The 25,158-nt window shown below is 30.5% G+C and overlaps 2 protein-coding genes and 1 pseudogene across 2 annotated transcripts; 1 reads left to right on the top strand and 2 right to left on the bottom strand.

Annotated features, from left to right (window-relative positions):
* Nucleotides 1-1,103: 1,103 nt before the first annotated feature.
* LOC133780217 ((+)-alpha-pinene synthase, chloroplastic-like) lies at nucleotides 1,104-12,957 on the bottom strand (annotated as a pseudogene).
* Nucleotides 12,958-15,237: 2,280 nt separating this feature from the next.
* On the top strand, nucleotides 15,238-17,668 carry LOC133834266 (uncharacterized). The gene is made up of 5 exons (XM_062263823.1): nucleotides 15,238-15,335; nucleotides 15,721-15,817; nucleotides 16,279-16,331; nucleotides 16,488-16,550; nucleotides 16,899-17,668. The coding sequence occupies exons 2-5, from the start codon at nucleotides 15,748-15,750 to the stop codon at nucleotides 17,193-17,195; spliced, it is 483 nt and encodes a 160-aa protein (XP_062119807.1). The 5' UTR covers nucleotides 15,238-15,335; nucleotides 15,721-15,747; the 3' UTR covers nucleotides 17,196-17,668.
* A 1,230-nt stretch (nucleotides 17,669-18,898) lies between these two features.
* LOC133780216 (myrcene synthase, chloroplastic-like) lies at nucleotides 18,899-23,491 on the bottom strand. Its single transcript, XM_062220081.1, has 7 exons — nucleotides 23,241-23,491; nucleotides 22,833-23,100; nucleotides 21,922-22,327; nucleotides 20,997-21,215; nucleotides 20,511-20,649; nucleotides 20,139-20,396; nucleotides 18,899-19,201 (listed from the first exon to the last, which is right to left on the bottom strand). Exons 1-7 carry the CDS (start codon nucleotides 23,472-23,474, stop codon nucleotides 18,899-18,901), a joined length of 1,827 nt encoding a protein of 608 aa, XP_062076065.1. The 5' UTR covers nucleotides 23,475-23,491.
* Nucleotides 23,492-25,158: the final 1,667 nt, after the last annotated feature.

Below are 25,158 nucleotides of genomic sequence, written 5' to 3'. Positions count from 1 at the left end.
AGATATTCTGTACATCAATTCAAATAATGACATTAAATGCAATATTTCCTATATACATGGAAACGTCTCATAAAAATCGATAACAGACTAAATAGTATCCCTTAAATATTGGAATTACACAACAATAAATATGTTCACACGTAATAGGCTATCCCAGGTGACTCATCAAGTCTTCGAGATCATCAATCGACATTGTGACTGTCACGACTTACGGAACCGTTACGAACTTGTCACCCAACTTCAGGACATGCTCAGAGTAGGTAGATACTGTCGAAGCTGTTACACCCAAGCTTGCACTTCCCAAGCTCGGACTGTCTTATCTGAAGACAATCGGTAACAAATATATCCCAGTGTCGTGTCATTTCGAAATAAAAAAGTATCCCCAGGTTACACATCTTCGAGGTCGTTGTTTTACTTCAGAGATTTTACAGCTGGACTATACGATGTTTTCATACATTTCGAGGTCACACTTGACGAGCCCAATTTTCGTGGTCATAACCTCTTATCTCGAAATCTAGGTGTAACATAACCACTAAATTAAGATCAATGATCTATATTTATTGTTGTTAATTAATATTTCTAAAAATAAATTTGGATTTTTTCAAATTTTTGGAAGGGTTACGTGATGAAAAACATGTATTTATTATGAAAATATAATATTGTAAACTTTTCATTTTTCAAATGCATGTCAATTTCTAAATATAGCTAGTGTCTCTCATTGGTTGGAAACAACATTAATATTTATGATAACAAAAAAATAATTAAATTCGAAATTAATGTAGAAAAAAAATATATACCTGTTGGTGATTTGCTATACCAAGTCACTATGTTGCCACATCATCATAATGATTAGTATCTATCTATGAGTAGTAACCACTGTTGGTGATTTGCTATACCAAGTCACTATGTTGCCACATCATCATAATGATTAGTATCTATCTATGAGTAATAACCATTGAGAAGTCTTTCATATATATATATATAAATCCACTTGATCACAACAAAGTAAATAAATTGATGCAACAAAACTATATGATTAATTATTTTCCACCACCAACAAAGTTGTCAAAACAACAAATCATACAATTATTTTCCACTACTACCAACAAAGTTTTATTTCATTATTTTAATTAATTTACATGGGAATTGGATTAATAATCAAGTCTAAAATGCGTTCCTTTGTTTGACTAGTCTGAGAACCATGTCCATCTCCATGCTGGTACATGAGTAGTGCCATTCTACCAAGATTTTTGCAAACTTGGACAAACTCTTTCGAGTAACAAGAGTTATATTCATCTTCACTATTCATCTCCTTCCATATTTTACTTATCATAAATTTGCTATGCTCACGAGCTTCGTCTTCAGAAACACCAGTATCATGCATGTAACATTGAATCGATTTAGGATTGTCACCTCTTTTCAACTCATCCTGGTTAATTAGTTATAAGAAAATATATCATGTTGAGTTGAGTAAATAGACTATATATATATAAGGTAAGACTATGTGTTCACAATGTTTTGTCAATACCGGTATTGATAAAATTGGTTTTGGCATGTGGATAGTTATAAATTCTAATTTTTCAATATCACAGTGTATATTGTAATCATTTAGAACATCCCATAAATTTTCAAAAAATTATGGATAATTTACAGTGCCGAAAACAAGGTTCAAACAGCTTGTTGCACGCGTGCACTCAAAAACAGGCACGCGTGGAAAATTCGACTGTTTAAACCTTATTTTCAGCATCGTAAATTATTCAGAATTTTTTTGAAAATTTGTGGGATGTTCTAAATGATTACAATATACACTGTGATATTGAAAAATTAGAATTTATAACTATCCACGTGCCGAAATAAACTTTTATCAACACCGGTGTTGACAAAACACGTTTTCAATAATGATAATTATTAATTTATGATAAGCTTACTGATGATGTTCCAAGATCATCTGCAAGTCTTAAAATTGTGGATCCTTGGCGAATTATAGAAGGATAATAACCATCTTCCAAGAACTGTAATGCCTCTTTTGTTATGGGATTTGTAAAAGAGAAAAATGCATGCACACAAATAACTGGTCCTCCAATTGAAAGCCAAGCTTTATCAATATATTCTTTCAAGGTTGGTTTGTATCCACTATAGAACCATTTTGCCTCATGCAAATAACATCTACACAACTCTGCCCACTGCATATTTTTTGCTAGAAAAATGTTAGACAAAATTATATATGTAATATTCTATATATATATATTAATTTGAAATATATTTTTCTTAAGAAAAAAGAGAGAGAAAAAAATCATACCGTATTCTTGAGGAATTTAACACTGACAAAATTTTGCTCTCCTAGTAGATCATAAGCCATTTCATTTATGGTATTAAATAGAGTAAAGAAAGGCATCTTCATGTAATCCGGTAACTCATCTATTGCTTTCACATCCCACCTAGAACAACCATTTTAATTTTTACACAAATTAAAAATCAAATAAATATTGCATAAATAAAAAATAATCTCAAATAAATATTGCATAAATAAAAAATAATCTCGATTCAGTCTATAGTCCATCCAGATGATAAAATTGTACAGGTTTCACCGATAATACTGTTAACTCTATACCGAGAACATATTTAATGTCCTCGATAGAAGTTTTCCTCTACCGACGAGATGTATACTGAAAACTTTCTACCGAGGACATGTTCTCGGTACAGTATTTACCGAGGACATACGAGCTTCTGCCGACAACGTATATTCTCGGCATAGCCGCTGTTTTTTTTTTTGTAATAAGTTTCATTCACACGCATATATATATATATATATACTGAATTTAAGTAGAAGATGAATATATGCTGTTATAAATAATATAATCACAACCTAAATATCTTTTTTTTTTTCTTTGATCGATCAATAATATTCAAGTATCTATATATGTATATAAAATATATTATTATTGCACTACTACTTACCTCTCAACAGCATTTGTGAAAAGCTCTAGTTCTTCCAAAGTTCCATACACATCATATATATCATCAATTGCTGTAATTAGAACATATAATCTTGCAGATATTCTCCTAAAGTAGCTGAATTCTGGCTCAAATGTTACTCCAATCTGCCATAGAAAACCCTCCATCAATCTATCTCTAGCATAATCCATTTTCTCTCCAAGTTTAGAATGACTCCACCACCTTAATCATATGATAATACAACCATTGCATAATTAATAAGTACTTGAAGAGAAGAAATAAAACTTTTATTTATTTCATAACATTAATTTTATTACCTGGATAAATGCTTTAGATCTTCCTGATATATTGATTGTACCATGTTGAAATCCAATTTGGCAAACTCAAGCAAAGTAGAATTATTATTATTCATGTCTTTTCTTCTCTCATACACATCAATGAACCACCTAGCTTCTGTTTTTGTTGTCCTCCAATGAAGTGGAATCTCCAAGGCACGTCTCACTAATAATACCATATTATCATCATTACATAATAATTTATTTTGCTCCATCATAATCATGTATTTTTTGAGATATTCAGTTGTGAAAACTCTTGCTTCCTCCAAAATATTTTCATCTTTTTTCTCATAGAAAGAAGCTTCGTACAAGGCTAACACTCCCATAACATCATCACTAGCCTTGAACTCTCCTCTCTCGTCCTTAAAAACGTTAAAAATTTCTGCAATTATAACACTAATAGATCAGTGTTCATCACACTTATTAAACAATTAATTTATATATATGTATATGGAAGACTTCTCAATGATTAGTACTCATAGATGGATGGTAACAATGATGATGATGTGGCAACATAACCAACAGGTAAATATTTTTTTTTTCTACATTAATTTTGAATTTAGTTATATTTTTGTCATAATTAATGTTGTTTTCAACCAATGAGAGACACTAGCTATATTTAAAAATTAAAATGCATTTGAAAAATGAAAAATTTACAATATTATATTTTCATAATAAGTACACGTTTTTCATCAGATAACCCTTCCAAAAACTTTGAAAAATAAAAATTTATTTTTAGAAATATTAATTAACAACTATAAATATAGACTATTGATCTTAATCCAATGATTAATATTAAAGTAATAATTCATGGGTAGTAACCATTAAAAGTACACCCATATATATACCTTGAGTTACTGCAAATCCATACTGACTGACGTAGAAGCCTAAACTCAAGGGCAGTGGCGTATAAATCACAAGTAGGATTACTAACAATAGTATTGTTGATGAACTTTTTCTTCAAAAGAGTTTTGATTTCATTCTCAAAATGGTAAGGTATTCCAAGTCTCTGAAGTGTATCAATCAACTCAAGTTGAGTTAATAATAAAGAGCTTTCCATCTCAACTAACATCCTTTTCACATCTATCTTTAGCTTATTCAGTCGAGTTGTGTAGGGTTCTCCCTGCATGCATGCAATTATTATACTTATATGATTGTCATGTTATATATAAAAGAAAACAAATATAACATCATCATCATCATATATATATATATGTATATTTGAAAAAAATAAAATAAATGACCTTATATTGGCTTGAAAGAGACTGAATGTAATCAAAAGACCAAATCGGTGGCTCATAGTTAGCTGATCTTCGATCTATTGTAGTAGAATTAGAGCTGTTGACCACACTACATTGGATGGGATAGCAAGTACTTGATCCTACTTTTGATTTTGCTCTTGCAGTACTAAATGTTTTTTGTGTAATAAGTGTACCAAAACTACTTTTGCATATAAGGAGAGATGAAGTAGTAAATTGGTGTTGAAGTGCCATACACTGCATTTTTTTTTTCTATATATATTATAACAACACAATATTTTGGGATGAGAAAAATTTGATTGCATTACCTATAGTATTTATAAGTGTGGAATATTAGTTAGGCAAATATTCTTTAATCATATTCATTAATAATGTCTATTTGAAAACTAATGAGTAACAATTTTCAACTAATTCTAGTCATAATTATTATTGTTATAAACCCCACCAGCTTTATAAAGAGAGGCAATGTTTTTCAAATAATTAGTGAAATTCATATGTCATTTATCGATTTAGAGAGTACAAAAGATAGTGTAATATAGAGTGTATTTAGCAGTTATCTATAATATATTCTACCGTATGAATCTTCAAATAAAATTGCTAAGGGCATCACTGATGCCCAACACTACAAGTAGGTGACATAATGCTATTGATGTAATCCAATATCGATTCTCACACATTTGACTTTAATAAGAATTATAAGGCATCGCTAACCAACCATATAATATGCTAAATAGGAACACTCATCTTCAAAAGTCCTATGTAAGATTTTCTTTTGTGGAAAAATAACAATAATTAACAAATACAACTTGGAAATTTAATTATTAAAAAAATGTTTAAAACACTATTTTGGATGAGATATGATAACGAAATAATAGAACTCAGTATTAGAACACGTTTTACTTTCTAAAAAACAACAAAAATGAAAACAACAAAAAAAACCCCAGATATGCTTCGTTTCAGTACAAAAAAAAATAATTGATTGTTATATATATTATAATGGCAATAATTAAAGCGATAAACACAAACTCTATACCGAGAACTATTATCATCGATACAACTTGTATTGAGAACATATTTAATATTCTCGGTAGAAGTTTTCCTTTACTGATGAGAATGTACTGAGAACTTTCTACCGAAGACATGTTCTCGACACAGTGTCTACTGAGAACATACGGGCTTCTACCGAGACGTTTCATACACATATATATATATATACATTTATTAATTTTATTTTGATTTACGTACATCATTACACCACTCATCATTACCTAAATTACAATTTAAGTATATATATATATTGAATTTAAGTAGAAGATGAATATATAATATAATCACAACCAAAATTAGGATTATAACTATTCATATAGTAGTAGAATTAGAGCTGTTGACCACACTACATTGGATGGGGTAGCAAGTACTTGATCTTACTTTTGATTTTGCTCTTGCACACTACTAAATGTTTTTGGTGTAATAAGTGTACCAAAACTACTTTTCCATATAAGGAGAGATGAAGTAAATTGGTGTTGAAGTGCCATGCACTGCATTTTTTTTTCTATATATATTATAACAACACAATATTTGGGAAAAATTAGATTGCATTACCTATAGTATTTATAAGTGTGGCATATTAGTTAGGCAAATATTCTTTAATCATATTCATTAAATGTCCATTTGAAAACTAATGAGTAACAATTTTCAACTAATTCTAGTCATAATTATTATTGTTATAAACCCCACCAGCTTTATAAAGAGAGACAATATTTTTTAAATCACTAGTAGAATTTACATGTCATTTATTGATTTAAGAGAATATAAAAGAGAATGTAATATATAGTGTATTTAACATTTCTCTATAATATACACTGCTATATGAGTCTCCAAACAAAATTGTTAAAGGTATCACTGGTGCCTAACACCACAAAGATATGACATACTGTTAATGGTGTAATCTAATATCGAATCTTACACATTTTGACCTTAATAAAAATTATGAGGTATTGTTAACCAACCATATAAGATGCTAAATAGCAACACTCATCTTCAAAAGTCTAGATTTTTTTTTTTGTGGAAAAATAACAATAATTAACAAATACAACTTGGGAACTTAATTATTAAAGAAATGTTTAAAACACTATTTTGGATGTGATATGATAATGAAATAATATAGAACTCAGTAGAACACGTTTTACTTTCTAAAAAACAACAAAAATGGAAAAAATAAAATAAACCCCAGATATGCTTCGTTTCAGTACTCTTCAATTGATTGTTATATATATTATAATGGCAATAATTAAAGCAATAAACACAAACCCCACCCTCCCCATTACAATTTATATATTATTAAAGAAATAATTAAAGGCGAATCCAATGTACAAATCTTAAACGCACTCATCTCTTTTTCTTAATTTAATCTATATATAGGAAAATTATAATAGTGATTTTGTTTAAATCACTATGCATATAGGTACCAAACATTTATAAAATAATTTTTTCTCCATGTTTTCTATTCTCACAGCATATAACTGAAGAAATTATAATTCAATTTTTCTTATATGATGACATATATGATAGTTATAACATGTTTTCCACATATTTTAATTTTTTTTAATAATATAGGGTACCGAAACATTGTTCAAACATTGTGTGGTTTACATGTATAAAAAAACATCGGATATACATGCAACTGACTCTTTCATCATGATTTCGACACCATAAATTATTCAGAAGTTTTCAAAAATTAATGAGAGATGCCTGGAATAACTAAAATGTACACCGACATAATTTTTTTTGAGTTATAATTTCTTTACATGCTAAAAACAAAAATACTTGGTAGGGACAAAAATGATAACCCAATACCTAATATATGTATATATATTTATATATAAAGTTTTAAACAAAACTAAAATGAGTGGGCACGATTTTGATTTGAGTGTATTGGATTTGTCATTAATAATTGGTTTGTCAACATTGTAAACATATAATTAAGATTGTAAATGGAGTAAGAACGAAACATTTGTGGTTCCGTGTGATGCTTTACCACTTAATTTGCACATTTTTTTGTGATGCTTTACCCTATATAGTTCTATTTTACTATATTCACATATATAATTCAAACATATCTCATCAAATTCAAAAAGGGACGGAAAGACAAAAGATAATTTTTTTTTTTTTTTTTGATGAATAAGCCATTGTATTACTCATAAACAAACCAATACAACCACCATTTGTACACCCAATACATATACAATAACCCACAGTATTCAACCGATTAACAGACCCAACCAATCACCCCTGATATCTGACTAATACAGATCAAAGCAACCTGGTAAAAAAATCTCTATCTTTCCTAGAAGCTTTACAAGGAAATACACTAAGCAATCGAAATTTACAATCACTTTGAATTCTACTAACTGTATGATGCACTTGCCACAACTTTTGATTCCAAAGCACATCATTTCTTACTCTCCAAAGATGGTACACTGTCGCAACAATACAGGAGAAGAATATACTTTTATATGTACTCGACACATGCTTGGCATGATAAATGCAATGCAGGAGCCTGTGTAGATTGATGGACTGTGCATTCCAATGAAGCCAGCCTTTGATAGCCTCTAAACACCTCTTGCTGTATGTACACTTGAAAAAGAGATGGTCTATGTCTTCATTCTCTGTTCCACACAGCAAACAAACCAGATCCATATTAGAATTATATCTAGCTATTCGATTCTTTGTGTGCAGCCGTTCCCACATGACTAACCACATGATAAAACGATGTTTGGGAGTGATAAATCTATCCCAAACAAATTTCCTCCACGGGACTCGGACTTCAGGAGAAACCAGCAGATTTACACCAAGTTGTATATGATATCTCTGTGATAAGAATGAATCAGAAGAGATTTTGTCTTTAAAGCAATCCTTCACAGCTACTAAGCGCTTCCAGTACCAACTACAATATGAGGGACACTTGTAATCCCACCAATTCTTGTCCATTAGATAAACGCTATTAATCCACTTGACAAAAAGGTTATCTTTCTTTTTGGCAATTGCCCAAACATACTTTCCCATGGCAGCTAAATTCCAATCATGTAATCGCCGAAAGCCCAATCCACCAGCCGCCCTTGATGCGCAAGTATACTCCCAAGCAATCAATCCTGGTAAATGGGATTATGAAATATCTTTCCAAAGAAAAGCCCTACAAATTGCTTCAACATCTTTTATCAATTTCTTTGGTAGAATCATTATTTGGGCCCAATATGAATGCATTGAGATGAGGACTGAATTGATCAAGGTCACTCTCCCCATATAAGATAGATTCCGAGTGCTCCATGAACGAAACCTACTAGTCATCTTCTCCACGATGCATTGACAATCTGCTGCAGAAATTCGTTTAGAACATATAGGTATCCCGAGGTACCTGAAAGGCAGGTAACTTCGAGTGAAACCAGAAGCCGCCAGCACTCTATCTACAACAGCATCAGAAATTCCATGACAGTATATAGCAGTTTTCTCAGCATTAGGAAGCAAACCCGAAGAAGAAGAGAACAGCTTCAAACCCCTCAACATAAGCATAATTGAAACAAAATCTCCATTGCAAAAGATAAGAAGATCGTCCGCAAAACATAAATGATTCAACTTCAGATTTGAACATTTATTATGGTACTTGAACCCAGGTAATGACCCCACCTTACTCATAATTCGGGACAAGTATTCTAACCTAAGCACAAACAATAAGGGGGAGATGGGGTCTCCTTGTCTAAGTCCTCTTTTTGATGCAAAGAACCCATGTAATGAGCCATTGAGAAGCAAGGAAAACTTGGGAGTTGTTACACATGCCATTATTAAATCTGAAAAAGATTGAGGAAACTCAAAAGCCTTGAGCATCTCTTTAATGAACCCCCATTCTATTGTGTCATACGCTTTCCTTAAGTCAATTTTTATCATACTGCTAGGTTTGCAATTGCTCCGCCCATATAATCTCACCAAATCCTGACACACCATGATATTATGGGCAATATATCTTCCATGTACAAAACCCCCTGGTTCTCAGCAATTAAGTCAGGCAAAATTTGTCTTAATCTCGCGCAAATCACTTTCGATGCAGCCTTATATATCACATTGCAACACGAGATAGGCCGAAAATCACTCACACTTCGCGGACAACTGCTCTTAGGGATAAGAGTAATGGTAGTTGTATTAATTGCCTTAAGAATTTTTCCTGATCTCAAAAAGGACAGAACAGCAGATACCACATCTGAACCAACCAATGCCCAATTATCTTGATAGAAACAACTTCCAAAACCATCCGGACCTGGAGCCTTCAAACCAGGAATAGAGAAGATAGCTTCTTTGATCTCCTGAGCTGTGTATTCGGTTTTAAGTATGCTGGAATGCACCTCAGAAACTTTTGGCCCAAGGTTGATTATACAATTCTTCACCCGATGTCTGTTCTGCATCTCAGATCCAAGGAGCTGATGATAATATTGTAAAAAGGCTTCCTGAACAGCAAGAGGAGTATCACACCAGACCCCCTGCGCATCCTCTATTGAAATTTTTTTGTTCTGAATTCTCCTAGCCCTCAGTGACGCATGGAATATTGCTGTGTTTTCATCTCCATTTTTAGCCCAAGAAACTTTGGCTTTCTGAGCTAAAAAGAGAGAATAAGCCTTATAAACTTTAGCATATTTGTCCCGAGCCACCTGTTCCTCATTCTGTAAACGAGAGTTGTGGGGATCTTTATTCACTTCTTCCTGCAAAATCACCAACTCCTCCTTTGCTATCATTTCTGCTTTGTGAATCTCATGAAAACCTTCCTTATTAATGCACTTAAGAATTTGTTTTAGGCGTTTAAGTTTAACTGTCAGCTGATACATATCCGTGCCCTCAACTCCTTCCTGCCAACACTTAGCAATTCGCTCACCAAAATCATCTGCATCCTTCCACATTCGAAAATATCGAAATGGCTTCTTGCCACTAATCACATCCTGATATATAGAGACCAATATGGGGCTGTGATCAAAGCTTCCCTCAGGTAGAAAGTTAGCCTCCGAATACTGAAAGCAATCTATCCATTGAGGATTAACTAAGGCTCTATCTAACTTAGAGAAAACTCGATTCGCTGGTTTCTGCTTATTATTCCAGGTGTAAAAAATCCCAGAGTATTTCAGGTCTTCCAAATTACACTTTTCCACACAATCTCGAAAATCTTGAGTAGGAATTTTAGTAGATCCTTTTCCCACTCTTTCATTGCTAAACAGAATATCATTAAAATCTCCCATAACTATCCAAGGCCCCTGGATTTGTAGTGAAATCTCTTCCAAATCCATCCAAAGCTGGCCTCTCTTCTTATCTTCATTAAATCCATACACAAAAGTAACCTCAAATCTGTCTTGTTTCTGTCTTGGGTGCACAACACAATGAATTACTTGAGCTGTACATAAGCTAATATTAACAGTAAACAAACTTGGCATCCATGCAACAACTATCCTCCCTTTATCATCCTGAGAACTGTATGGTGATGGACACAGTTCTCAGGATAATCGATCAAAAAAACGAATTTCAGAGTTGATTATTAAACCTATCCCCTAATAAGTAAAACTAATTAATGATCATTATATATATAATTTCATGAATATAATATATGAAGTAATTCCACTATATGTGTGTTGATACATAAATAGTCCCATCCTAGCAAAATTTCTGGCATCTTCAATCATTGATGAGCCTCCACATAATCCTTCTGGATTATTCATCTCTTTCCATGTTTCACTTATCAAAAACTTTATATGTTGACGAGCTTCTTCTTCAGATACATTTGTTTCTTGCATGTAACATTGAATTGATTTAGGGGCATCTCTTTCCTTTTTTCTCATAGAATGAAGCTTCGTACAAGGCCAATACTCCCATAATATCATCACTTATGCTTGCTTTGAATTTACCTGTCTCATCCTTAAAAATATTAAAAATTTCTGCAGTAACACCAATTGAGACTTAATTAGTATTATAAGATTATTTGATCCAACGATTAGCAATTATTTTATAAAAAAAGTAAAAAACACATCAAATCTAAAACGACCAACTCAAAATAGATGACAAAATTAAGTTTTCTCTGAAAACCTTGTATATATACATATATATATATATCTTTAGAATATTAAATTAAAGTTAACAAAACAGACCGTTAAAACCAAGAATTTTCGTTTTCTACACACTTTTTATATAGAAGAGATATGTCATGTACTTGGAATAGAATGTAAGTGTATTTACCTTGAGGTACTGCATAGCCATGTTGGCGTAGAAGCCTAAATTCAAGAGCAATGGCATATAAATTATAATTAGGGTTATCCATATTATAGGGAATTTTTTTCTCCAAAATAGTTTTTATTTCATCATCAAGACGGAAAGATAATCCAAGTCTTTGCAATGTATCAATGAGCTCAAGTTGAGCTAAAGTGTTTTCCATCTCAACAAGCATTCTTCTCACATCTCCCTCGAGCTTATTCACTCGACTTGTATAGGGCTCGCCCTGCATTATGCATGCAATATATACTATCCATTATGCTCGTATTTAGCTAGTGGAATCGAATAGAATTGGATTGGATTAAAAATTATTAGAGAACAAAAATAGAAGAATGAATGAGTTGATGAATTGCTAACAACAAATTAGAATAAAAAAAAAACATATTGGTACAAAATGGTAGGTAATTATGCTTTTTTCTTACATTGAATTGCCAAACAAAATACATAGATGGAGATGAATAATTGGATAAAATATTTATCTCAAGTTTTTTAATGGGATTATGTTATCCCAAACAAAAAAGGATTGTTTTGATTGTTGGATTACATTATAAAAAAATAATTCAATCCAACCCTATCCTCCAAATATGACCTATCTATAAAAGGGTAAGTGTGTGGTTAGGGCCGGTCCTATACAAAATATGTTATTTTAAAAAAAATTAAATATAAAATGATATTTTTTAAAAAATTTAGGGTCTCATTTTGTGGACATCCTAGGCACAGGTGTGGCCCACCTGTGCCCAGGGCCGGCCGGTTGGTTATAAAACTTTATTTGGTGGTATGACTAAGATTAAAGTATATCAAAAATATTGCAAATATTTGTAGAGAATCATGAGAAATAAATCACCTTATATTCGCTTGTAAGAGACTGAATATAATCAAAAGACCAAATGGAAGGTTCATAGTTGGCTGATCTTTCGATCAATAGGATTAGAACCAGTCCTATTGACCACAGTACATTGGATGGGGTAGCAAGCACTTGATCTTGATATTGCCCTTGCTCTTGCAGTAGTAATAATAGTACTATTAGATTTTCTTGGTCTAAGTCGACTACTAAAATTACTACTGCAAATAGAGACTGATGATGGAGCAAATTGGTGAACTGCCAAGTGCATTTTTCTTTTTCTTTTAAGATCTAATTAAAAACCACTATTTTTGGGGGATGAGAGCTTGTGTATTGATTTGCCTTGTATTTATAATGGTCTAGAAAGTGAAGAAGTCTTTAAATAAAATTAATGAGTCATAGCCTTTCATTTTCTATTACACTACATATTTTTGTTGATTAGATAAATATCTTGAAATTAATAAAAAGAGTTTGAGAAAACTTAATCTTTCTTTTCTTTGTCCTCAGTATAACACTTTTGTGTAATTGGAACATTTGTCTATCTCTATTTAAAAGTTTTGTTGAATTTTACTCTAATTAGATAAATTTTGAATTAAAAAAATGTAATTTAAGAAAATGAAACAATAGAGATATGGATTAACATAGACTTTTATTACACTATGAAAAAAGAAGTTATTTAGTGATAAGTTTCATGTAACTAAAGCTTAGTTATTATTTTTTTAAAAAAAAATAATTACTTAGTTACAACAAAAAATATATTGATTCGACCAAGAAATGACAAATTCGATGAAAACTAAGTTGTCTAAACTAAAAAAGTCAAAAAATAAAACCGCCACAAATAGGTAGCTAGTCAAAGATCAAATGTGCAAAATACCACGTAAATAATATTAACCCCACGACAATGAGGGCTAAAATAAAATAATTTCGTACGTTAGGGTGAGGTTTTCTTAATTTCTATATATTTTTATATATATATATATATTATTTCTTTATTTTGGGTTTCTTTATTTTTATTGTCATTCTCTTTGTTTGGATGTTTGCAGATGGTGGTGGTGATTTTGCTTTATTAAATGTCCTGGTCGGTTTTTCTTTTGAGTTTCTATGTTTGGGTTTGGTTTAATGAGATGTGTTACACTTTAATTTCGAGATCAAATAAATAGCCTCGAGATGTAGGCTTGTAATGTGTAAGCTTGAGAATAACAGATGTTAGCAATACACTTGTATAAATTGACAAATGGTTCCAGATTTGCTATCAGCGTTCGAGCATGAGTTGCAAGCTCGAAGATACCAACTTTCTCCGAGAAATGAGTTTGACCGGATTAGTGAATGAGGAGGAGGCAACAACTGGAATGATGAGCTCGAAGCGTGGTTAGTCTCGAAAACGCGTTAACACAACGTTCGAGCTCAATGAAAAACACACATTTATCACACGGGAAAGTTGTTAGGAAATCCCTATTTCCTAGGGATTGGTCAACACCGTATATCAGATCCTTATTTTTATGGGATCGTTATTTAATTAATGCATTTGATTTGTATTATTAATGGGGATATTTGTTTGAATTTAAACATTTGATTGTAACTTCCCTGAATTGGGTGAAGATATGCATACAACTAGGTCTATAAATAGTCTGGACTAGGTCATTTGTATTCACGGACAAATTTGTAATAAGAAGAAACTCTGCCAAATTGCTTTCATTTGAGGATTCATTGTAACAATGACTCGTGAATGTAGGCAGATTTCAACTGTTGAACCACGTTAAAATCTTTGATTTCTTCTGTTCTTCCTAAATCGTTGCTTATTGCTCTATATAATGAAGTTGACGAAAAATGACGTCAACAAAATGAAATGTGCTTTATATAGTGTCTTAAATTTTATATGATCAAATTATATAGTTAAAGCAATTAAACTAACCTTTCTATTATTCCTTAAATTCTTCACTGATGAAATGCAACTATATCACTTCAACAAACCTGAAAAAAAATATTGGAGAAGGAGAGGATTAGTTTTTGTGTATTGATAAAATTGAATAGTATAGATTTCTATTAGATTCATACACGTACGAATCCAATAATACTTCTATTATTATAGTAGACACTTATTTCTCTTTTTATTCATAATTAAAAAAGAAAAACAAAAACAAAGCCCACCAAGATATAATATTGTATATCTTAAAAAATGTGAAATGATTTTTTCTTTTTGAGGTGAGGGCATGTCAATTAGAGCCTGGATCTTGTCCGAATTTGCTTCTATTCCCCAGGCATTTACAATGAAGCCTAGGAACTTTCCTGAGGATACTCCGAAAGAGCACTTCTGGGGGTTGAGCTTCATGTCATACCTCCGTAACATGGCGAAGCATTCTTCGAGGTCGTCTACATGGTTATTGTTATGTTGAGATTTAACTAACATATCGTCAACATAAACTTTCATGTTGTTACCTATAAATACTGTTTTAAACACAGTGATAACTGTTGAAAGAACCAAGATCAATTTTTAGAATTTGCCTAATATTTGGGAAGTCATTGCTAATATATTGTTTTGCATGAAATCCATATAATACATTACTGTTATAACTTCTTCTTGCTCTGTATTTGTTCTTTAGGCACGAATGGGACAAGTTAAAGGCCACCTTATCCTTTCAGCTGAAGCAGGTATGGGGAGGTATGCCAGCATGTGGGTCTTTTGTAACATTTAATTTTGTTAGTTTATATGTAATTTTGGTATGGGGAGGTATGCCAGCATGTGGGTCTTTTGTAACATTTAATTTTGTTAGTTTATATGTAATAAATGTATAGCTTTGTATAATGTTTTCTGCTTTTTGCATTTCTAACCATCCAAGTAGTTATTTTTTTCTTTTAGCCACTTGAGGCTAGCTCAAGCCGTGAAGTGGGGTGGGGCGTGTGTGTGTGTGTTGGGGGGAAGGGGTTCAATCCTCACTTGTAGCCAAAAAAAGAGTAGTAGTACTACTCTTTTAATAAAATAAAAAAGTTATTTTTTAATGTTTAATTTTTCCCTTTTTCTATAATTTATATGAAGGTTTTGTCGGAGTATCCTGAGGCAAAAATGACGGATGAACAGAAAAATGCTTCTCTAGGAGAAACATTTATTGAGTTGGTAAAAAGGTTGGATGAAGGTATTTTTCATTTCCTTAATCTATATTTTCCTTCATTTGGATGTTGTTTAAAGATAGTAATATAGTTTTAGTTGTCAGCTGGAATATATGAGCTGATATTACAAAATGAAGAGTGATTTTGGTCACTTGACCCCATTTGTCAACCTTTGAAATCTTCCCAGCCATATGTTTTTCTTTTATGATATTAATAGAATTGTATATATCATACCCGAGAGGGGTAGCTCGTATGTTGTGAATACCCCACAAAGGAGCTGTTTAAACTGTTTTGTGGAATTTGATGATCCAGGTGTCTTGTTGACCAATACATTTAACAACAAGGAAAAAGAGAGATGTTGAATATCATTCTTGCAATGTGAAAATGGAAATGATTCTTTCGTCTTTTTTTCTTCTTTCGAAACTATTATTTTCCAAGCGTTCTCCTTGTGTGTGAATAACTAATTGAGTGTTTTCTACGTTTTCAGTTCTCCATAGCTTCGATCGAGGTCCTCCATTAACCCTTCAGAGGCTGTGCGAGGTACTTGCTTTGTTTTATGTGTTGCATTTACAACCGGCATGGTGATATTATATATTTATTTACGTTTAATGCCTTTTCAAGCATTAACTTTCCATTAATTTACTTTGGCCAAGCAAGTATGATTTTGACTTTTATTTTTCTTTTTAAACTGATCAGATCCTCCTGAATGCCCGGGGCATTTATCCAAATCTCTCCAAGCTTGCACTAGCACTTGAAAAGGTACTTTAGTTTAACATGTGGCGATTATTCTCTTTTATAGTAGAAAACCTCCATAAATTGATAACCTTTGTTAAATAATATATTTTGCTTGTCAAATCTAATGTGCTAATTAGTTTGTTTGGTCTAATGTTTATAAAACAGAATAATGTAATTGATATAATTGTAATTTTGTAAAGAATAATTACTTCTAGTTTCATTAACTTTTCTTGTTAAAATACATCAAATATAATTAGATTCACTTAATAGGTTGTTATCTTATTGTGTTAGATATAATGTTTTGGAAAAATAAGTCTTTCCCAGAAGTTGAATAATTATCTTTAGCTGTGCTTGCCACTTTCGGTTGTGTAGAATCTCCTTGTGACATCCATGCTTACCATCTCCACCGATCCATATCCACAACCAACGACAATAGAGCCAAACGAACCGGAGAACAAACCGGAGAACGAACTGGAAAAGGCTATCGAGGAACCAAAAATGGAATCTATTTCTGCACAAAATGGGGTAGAAGATGCGACTGGTGATAAAGATGAAGTAATGACAGAGGTAGAAGAAGCCGATACTGTTGACAACATGACAATCGACATGGAAGCCTTGGAGAATTTTGTTGAATCTACTGAAACAAACACCGCCCCCCCCAGCTCATAATTCTTGGTTTCCAGTACTTTGGCTCGCACATTAATTCTAGGCGCTTAGCTGTCGGTATGGCAATGCTGTTGGATTCTGATGAAGATAAATATAAGGTAATCATATGGGAAGGCAAATTTTCTACGGATATTTCTTATATGGTCATCTACTTGTACAATCCAGTTCATTGACTTGAGGAGGACCCATTCTGCTTCCTCAACATTTTATTTTATATTAATTTCAGTTACATTGAGTTGTGTAACTATACATGTTTAGGGGCTATAAAGCTGAAGTCTGTCTGTCTGTCTGTGATGTCTTCTGTGGTAGTTAAGAATTCCAGTAGTTTCTTGTTTTGCAAGGAAACCCATCTCCATTCATGCTATTACATCACTGTATTTTTGTCCCAAGGCGACTGATGATGATTCTAGTTTCAAAACTTGTCATATTATTTTTTATAAATGTGTTTAGAGAATGAAGTGCATTTGCAACTCCAACTTCCTTGACCTATTTTCTTGTTTCATATTTTATCAACTTTTCATGACTTGTAGTTGCAAGTAATTTGTGAAAACATATACATTTTTGAGTAATGATATGTGCGCATATCATAACTCAACAAGGTAAGAAATGCTGATTTTACCGTATTTTGGTGTACGTCAGTTGGTATAATATTTTAGTGCACATAGATTGGTATTACTATGTGCTAACATGATTTTTTGGAGTAATGTCTTTTACCCAAGAAAAAATGAGAGGAAAGAAAGAAAAATGAGAGGAAAGAAAGAAAAGTGGAGAGAACTATAAAAAGTGAGTAGTTTGGTAGGAGGGAAGAGAGAAGGGGAAAGAAAATTAGATAGAAAAATGTGGTGGGACCACCTAAAATATATTCTCTCCAAAATGGAGAGAGAACCAAAGAGAAAAAGTGTGGTTTAATAATATGAAGTTTAATGACTAAAATGCCATTTAAATGGTGAGACTCGTATATTGGAGTTCATATTTTCAAAGATGTGGAAAGATTATAAAATTGACTTTCATATTATTTATTATTTTTAAATTTTTTATCTTCACATTTTTACATATCTTCAATATATTGTATAGAAAAGGACATTATATATATATTTATTATTTTTTAGCCTAAATTTTTTAAATATAAATTATTTATATGTATTTAATTTAGAATATAAATGGAAAAAAAGAATAGTATGCATTATAAAAAATTTATTTTCATGCAATTATGATAAAATTATAAAAGAAAAATATATTTATAATTAATACATAAAGATAAATATACAAAAATATGTAAATATTAATATAAGGATAAAAATGTCAAAAAAAAAAAATTATTTCCTCCCAATTTTATCTCACATACCAAACAAAAGTAATAAAAAAAATTCTTTCTTCTCATTTTACCAAACAAGTAGGAGAGAAAATATATATTTTTCTTTCTTTTATCTTTTCTATCCCTCTTATTTTTTTTTTCCTCTCTTGCAAACAAAGAAAGTGACATATATAAGCTCAAAATAGTGGTTATAATTTGAAATAGCAATTGTTCACCCTCAAAAAAAAGAACAAAAAAAAAGAAAAAGAAATAGCAATTGACACAATGATATTGGTCATCATATTGTTATTTTTCACCACTAATAACATGCAAAGTTTAACACAACAAAGTGTTATCATGTATTTTAATTACATCAAATTCATTATTATTATTATTATCTACTGTAAAATTACTAGGGAATATGATTAATTATCAATTCTGAAATACGTTGTTTTGATAAACTGTCCTGAGAAGCATGTCCATCTCCATATTGATATATGAATTGTGATATTCTACCAAGATTTTTACAAGCTTCGACAAATTCTTTTGAGAAACAAGAATTATCTTCATCATCATCATCCTCAATATCATTCATCTCCTTCCATGCTTCACTTATTAAAAACTTGATGTGTTCTCGAGCTTCGTCTTCAGAAGCACCAGTATCATGCATGTAACATTGAATTGATTTTGGAATATCACCTCTTTTCATTTCATCCTGCTCAGCAAATTAATAATTAAATACATTATTATAAGTTAAATAATAATTATTATAAGGGTCATTTGGCAAAATGACATATTTCTTAAAGTTATTTTGTACTTTAGTCTAGTTTTAATAATTTTTTGCAAAATGATCTCTCGTAATTTAGTCAGCTAGTCGAAAATTTAGATAGGTGGTCGAAAAATTCAAACAATCAATCGAAAAATTAGACATGTTGAATTTTAGACATAGACCATTTTGCAAAAAAATATCAAAGGTAGGCCAGAGTGCTAAATCACTTACAAAAATATGTTATTTTCACAAATTTCTCTAATAGCAACTTTGGCAAAATGACATATTTTTTAAAGTCATTTTCCACTCTAGCCTAGTTTTAATAGTTCTCTGCAAAATGACATCTCATAATTTAGGCAGTTAGTCGAAAATTTAGACAGGTGGTCAAAAACTTCAAACAATCGGTCGAAAATTTTAGACAGCTGGTCGAAAATTTTAGACAGCTGGTCGAATTTTAGACAGAGACCATTTTGTAAAAAAATAATATCAAAAGTAGGCTAGAGTGCTAAATTGCTTAAAAAAAATGTCATTTTCACAAATTTCTCAAATAGTAACTTTGGCAAAATGACCTATTTTTTAAAGTCATTTGCACTCTAGCCCAGTTTTAATAATTCTTTGCAAAATGACCTCTCATAATTTAGACAGTTAGTCGAAAATTTAGACAGATGGTCAAAAAATTCAAACAGCCGGTCGAAAATTTTAGACAACTAGTCGAAAAATTAGACAACTAGTCGAAAAATTAGACAACAGATCAAATTTTAGATAAAGACCATTTTGCAAAAAATGATTAAAAGTAGGTCAGAGTGCTAAATCACTTAAAAAAAATAGGCCATCTTCACCAATTTCTCTAATAATAATTAAACAATATATTATGCTTACTTACTGGGGATGTTCCTAGATCATCTGCAAGTCGTAAAATTATGGATGCTTGGTAAATTATGTTGGGATAACCCACTTCCAAGAATTTCAAGGCATTCTTTGTAATGGGATTATTATTTGTAGAAGAGAAATAAGCATGAACAAGGATAATGGGTCCTGATACTGAAATCCATGCATTGTCAATATACTCTTGGAATGTTGGTTTGTATCCACTGTTAAACCATTTTGCCTCTTGTAATTGATGTTTACAAAAATCTACCCACTGCATCAATATATTGCAAGAAAAAAATAATGTAATTATTATTATTTATAATTAGCATTTTTAGAAAGAAAAAAATAAATAAATAAAGAAAGAAAGAAAGAAAATAGAACTTACCGTTTTCTTAAGGTATTGAATGTTGAAGAAATTTTGGTTTCGTAACACATCAAAGGCCATTTCATTGATAGTATTGTACAAGAGAAAGAAAGGCATCCTCATGTAATCCGGTAAATCATTTATAGCTTTCACATTCCATCTATACCAACCAATATTGAATTTTAACACAAATTTAACAAATCAGAGCTTCGTTATTATGTTTTGTAAAATAGTTCAAATAGACTCCGAAACCCGATTTTGATCAAAGTTGTTTGAACTAAAATCACAAATAATTTACTAAACTAACAGCTTAGAATAAGAGCACAACCATTCTGTTCATCGAAATTAGGTTTAGGTGTCTAGTTGAACTATTTTACAAAATATATAGTCCAAAAAGTAATTTATCAAAATACAGGATCCAAACAAATAATAAGACAAAATACAAGATAAAAAAAAATATAAACCCTAAAATAGGTCAACAACATTATTAATTAATGAATCAGTTACCTCTCAACAGCATTAGTGAAAAGCTCTAGCTCCTCCAATGTTCCATAAACATCATATATATCATCAATTGTTGTTATCAAAACATATAATCTTCCAGATATTCTTCTATAGTAGCTGAGTTCTGGCTCAGATTTTACTCCCACAGTCCATAAGAAACTCTCCATCAATCTATCTCTAAAGAAGTCCATTTTCTCTCCAAGTTTGGTTTGCCTCCACCACCTTAATTATATATATATATATATTATATATTATATCATCTTCTTGGTCATTTTCATCATATATATATATATAATCTAAATATATTTTGTTATAGGATAGTTCTCTAGTGGTACCCCTGAAAAAATGATCATCGGTGTGTCCCTAATATTTTTGGTACGTAGATAAGTTATAATTCAAATTTTTTATATGAATTGTACGTAGATAAGTTATAAGGTATTTAGAGCAGATATTCTGAAATTTTTTGGAAAATTTATTGTGCCGAAATTAGAACTCAAACAACCTATTTCACATGCATATATATAAAAACCAAAACAAGCACATGTAATACAAGTTGTTTTGACCTTGATTTAGGCAAAATATATTGTTCTAAATTTCACGAAAAACTAGTAAGAAGGGTCTGCTATAATTACAATGTACATTATCATAAAAAACAATTAGGATTATAACTTATTTACATGCCAAAATAGAAAGGGCACACTGGTAGTCCCTATTTTAGGGTCACCACTTGAGAATTTTCTTAAAAATATATATTATTTGATAGATATTAACAAAATCATCAATAAATTTTTCTTCTTGGGTAAATTATATTCAAATTTGATGATTTTACTAACAAAGCTATCCATATTTTTCAATTAAATGAAGTTACTAATTTTTTTTATTTTTTATAATAACTATAAAATCATAATTTACTTATATAACTAATTACCCGGAGAGATGTTTTAGATCTTCTTGATATATTGATTGCACCATGTTGTAATCCAATTTGGCAAACTCAAGCAAAGTAGAATTCATGTCTTGTCTTCTCTCATACACATCAATGAACCACCTAGCTTCTGACCTTGTTATCCTCCAATAAAGGGGAAGCTCCAAGGCATGATTCACTAATAATATCATATTATCATCTAATAATAAATTATTTTGCTCCATCATCACCATTATGTAATTTTTAAGACATTCGGTTGAGAAAACCCTAGCTTCCTCCAAAATACTTTCACCTTTTCCTCCATAGAATGAAGCTTCATATAAAGCCAACACTCCAATAATATCATCATTACTTATTACTCTTGCCTTGAACTTCATTGTCTCATCATCCTTAAACACATTAAAAATTTCTGCAATAACATTAATCATATATATATTTAGGGAATTTTTCATATAGGAGCTTCACTTTAAGCCCTACCGATAAGACTCTCAGTGTTATCGACTTTTGAACAGTTTTCGGTGCGATTTTTTTTATGACCGTATATATTGTTGCTATATAGAGCATCTACGAGATTTTTAGAAAATTCTGAATAGTTTACAGTACCGAAAACTAGGTTCAAACATATTGTTGCACGCGTGACTAATTTTTTTATGAGAGTGGAAAGCAACATGTTTGAACCCAGTTTTTAGTACTGTAAACTATTCGGAATTTTCTGAAAATTTGCAGGATGCTCTAAACAACTACAATATATACAGTTATAAAAAAAATCTCGCCAAAAATTGTTCACAAGTCGAGAACACTGAAGAGCCCTACCGATAGGATTTAAAGTGAAGCCTTATTGGAGAATTGTACATTTAGGGAATTTATATCATATACTTAATTATTATTATGTGAGCATATATATAAATGTATACCTTGAGGTACTGCATATCCATATTGTCGTAGAAGCCTAAACTCAAGAGCAGTGGTGTACAAATCAAAATTAGGATTGTTGATAATATTATTAATGTTGGTGTACTTTTCCTTCAAAATAGTGTTTATTTCATTTTGAAAATGGTAAGATAATCCAAGTCTTTGCAATGTATCAATCAGCTCAAATTGAGCTAAAGAGTTTTCCATCTCAACTAGCATCCTTTTCACCTTTTCCTTCAGCTCATTCAATCGACTTGTATAGGGTTCTCCCTGCATAAAATATAATTATATACACAATTATATATATATTTATATGATTAGGCATAAGATCAATTTGTAGTATATAGTATGAGAAGAAGACATTAATGAAAAAAGAAGAATAAGAGATTATTATAACAAAAATAAATGACCTTATATTGGCTTGAAAGAGATTGAATATAATCAAAAGACCAAATGGGAGGTTCATAATTGGCTGATCTTCGATCAATAGTAGTAGTAGTGGTGGTGGTGATAGAACTATGGGTATTGACCACAGTACATTGGGTGGGGTAGCAAGCACTTGATCTTGCTCTTGCAGTAGTACTAATAGTACTAATGCACATAGGGACTGAAAATGGGTGAACTGCCATTGCCATGCCTAACATTATGTTTTTGTTTAATATGAATAAGAATATTAAGTAACTTGGGATATGAAAGTTTGTGCATTGCTTTGGGTTGTTTTTATATATGTCAAACAGTAAAAGGAGTTAGGTAGAACATATGTTGAAATTATTGATTAATAGTTAAAGACATGTATTTGGAAAAAATAGTATTTTTCCACTTGTAAAAATAGACTATATTTATATTTTTAAGAGTAATTGGTAAAAATAGACTATTTTATATTTCGGGCAGGGTGTTTAGAATTTTTTACGAGTGTTGAGAATTTATGATAAGATACCAAAATTGTGAAAAATTACACTACTATAAAAGAAGACTTTTTAGGACTCGTGGGGCGCGAGTCTTTTATTTAAAAGCCTTAAAATCTGTGATTTTTTAGGACTTGCAGAATGGTTTAGGGCTCGTATTGCGAACTCTAAAAGAATTGACGCGAACCTTAAAAGAATGACCGAGTAAGTGGTGGCATATGAGAATTTATGATAAGAAACCAAATTTGCGAAAAAATTATCAAAATAAAACTATATATATTTTTTGTGAAATGATTATATAAAAAAATAGTAATGATATGTGAACTAAAATTATGCATTAAAATATTATACCAATTGATGTACCAATTTTATTTAATCAATCAAATTTATTTTAAACTGTACCCACTATTTTATAAAAAAATGACACATCATGTAATATTTTAATTCATTACTTTGATTACCAAACACCTTTTGATTGCATATTCATACAAGCAGGCACCCATTAATAATTCTATTAATTAATGCAAATTTATTGCTCTTTTATCTATAGATAAATGGAAAATAAAATCCTACCGTTAATTGATTGACTTCATAATACATAAGATTTTTTTTGAAGAAAACAACTTGGGAATAGACTTATTAAAAAAAGATTAAAAATACTATTTGGCTTTTTCTCTCTCTCCCCCTTAATGTTTGGTGAGATATGTATGATGAAAAGAAACATTCCAATCTCTCGACAAAAATAAAAAAAAGAAAAAGCAATTATTAAAGCAAGCACAAACCTCACTCTCCAATTTATATACCATTTTTTTTTTATATCTATTCAGTATAGATAACATAAATTATTGGTTTTAACCATTTGTTTTGTTAATTTTGACAAAATATTTTAAATATTTAACGGAATATATTTTTAAAATTAACTAAAAATATATATATTTATTAATTATATTAATATAAATTTAAATATTATAAAATATCATTATTATATTAATATTTAATATAAGACTACATATATAATAATTATATTAATATAAATTCAAATTCAAATATTATAAAATATCATTATTATAATAATATATAATATACGACTAGATATTTAATAATTATATTAATATAAATTTAAATATTATTATGATAATAATATATAATTCTAATTTTTTACTAATTATATTACTATGAATTCAAATATTATTATGATAATATATAATCTAATTTTTTACTAATTATATTAATATGAATTCAAATATTATAAAATATTATTATTATTATAATATTTAATACAAGACTAGATATTTAATACTTATATTAATATAAATTTAAATATTATAAAATATCATTATAATAATATATAATACATAATCTTAATTTTTATTAAAAAATTATCATTTATGTTTAAAAATATTATCATATTATATCTCTTCTA

Source organism: Humulus lupulus, chromosome 5, assembly GCF_963169125.1.
Source record: "Humulus lupulus chromosome 5, drHumLupu1.1, whole genome shotgun sequence".
Classification (NCBI taxonomy): Eukaryota; Viridiplantae; Streptophyta; class Magnoliopsida; order Rosales; family Cannabaceae; genus Humulus; species Humulus lupulus.
Note: the sequence above shows the minus strand (reverse complement) of the source record. Positions and strands in the feature narration are given on the sequence as shown.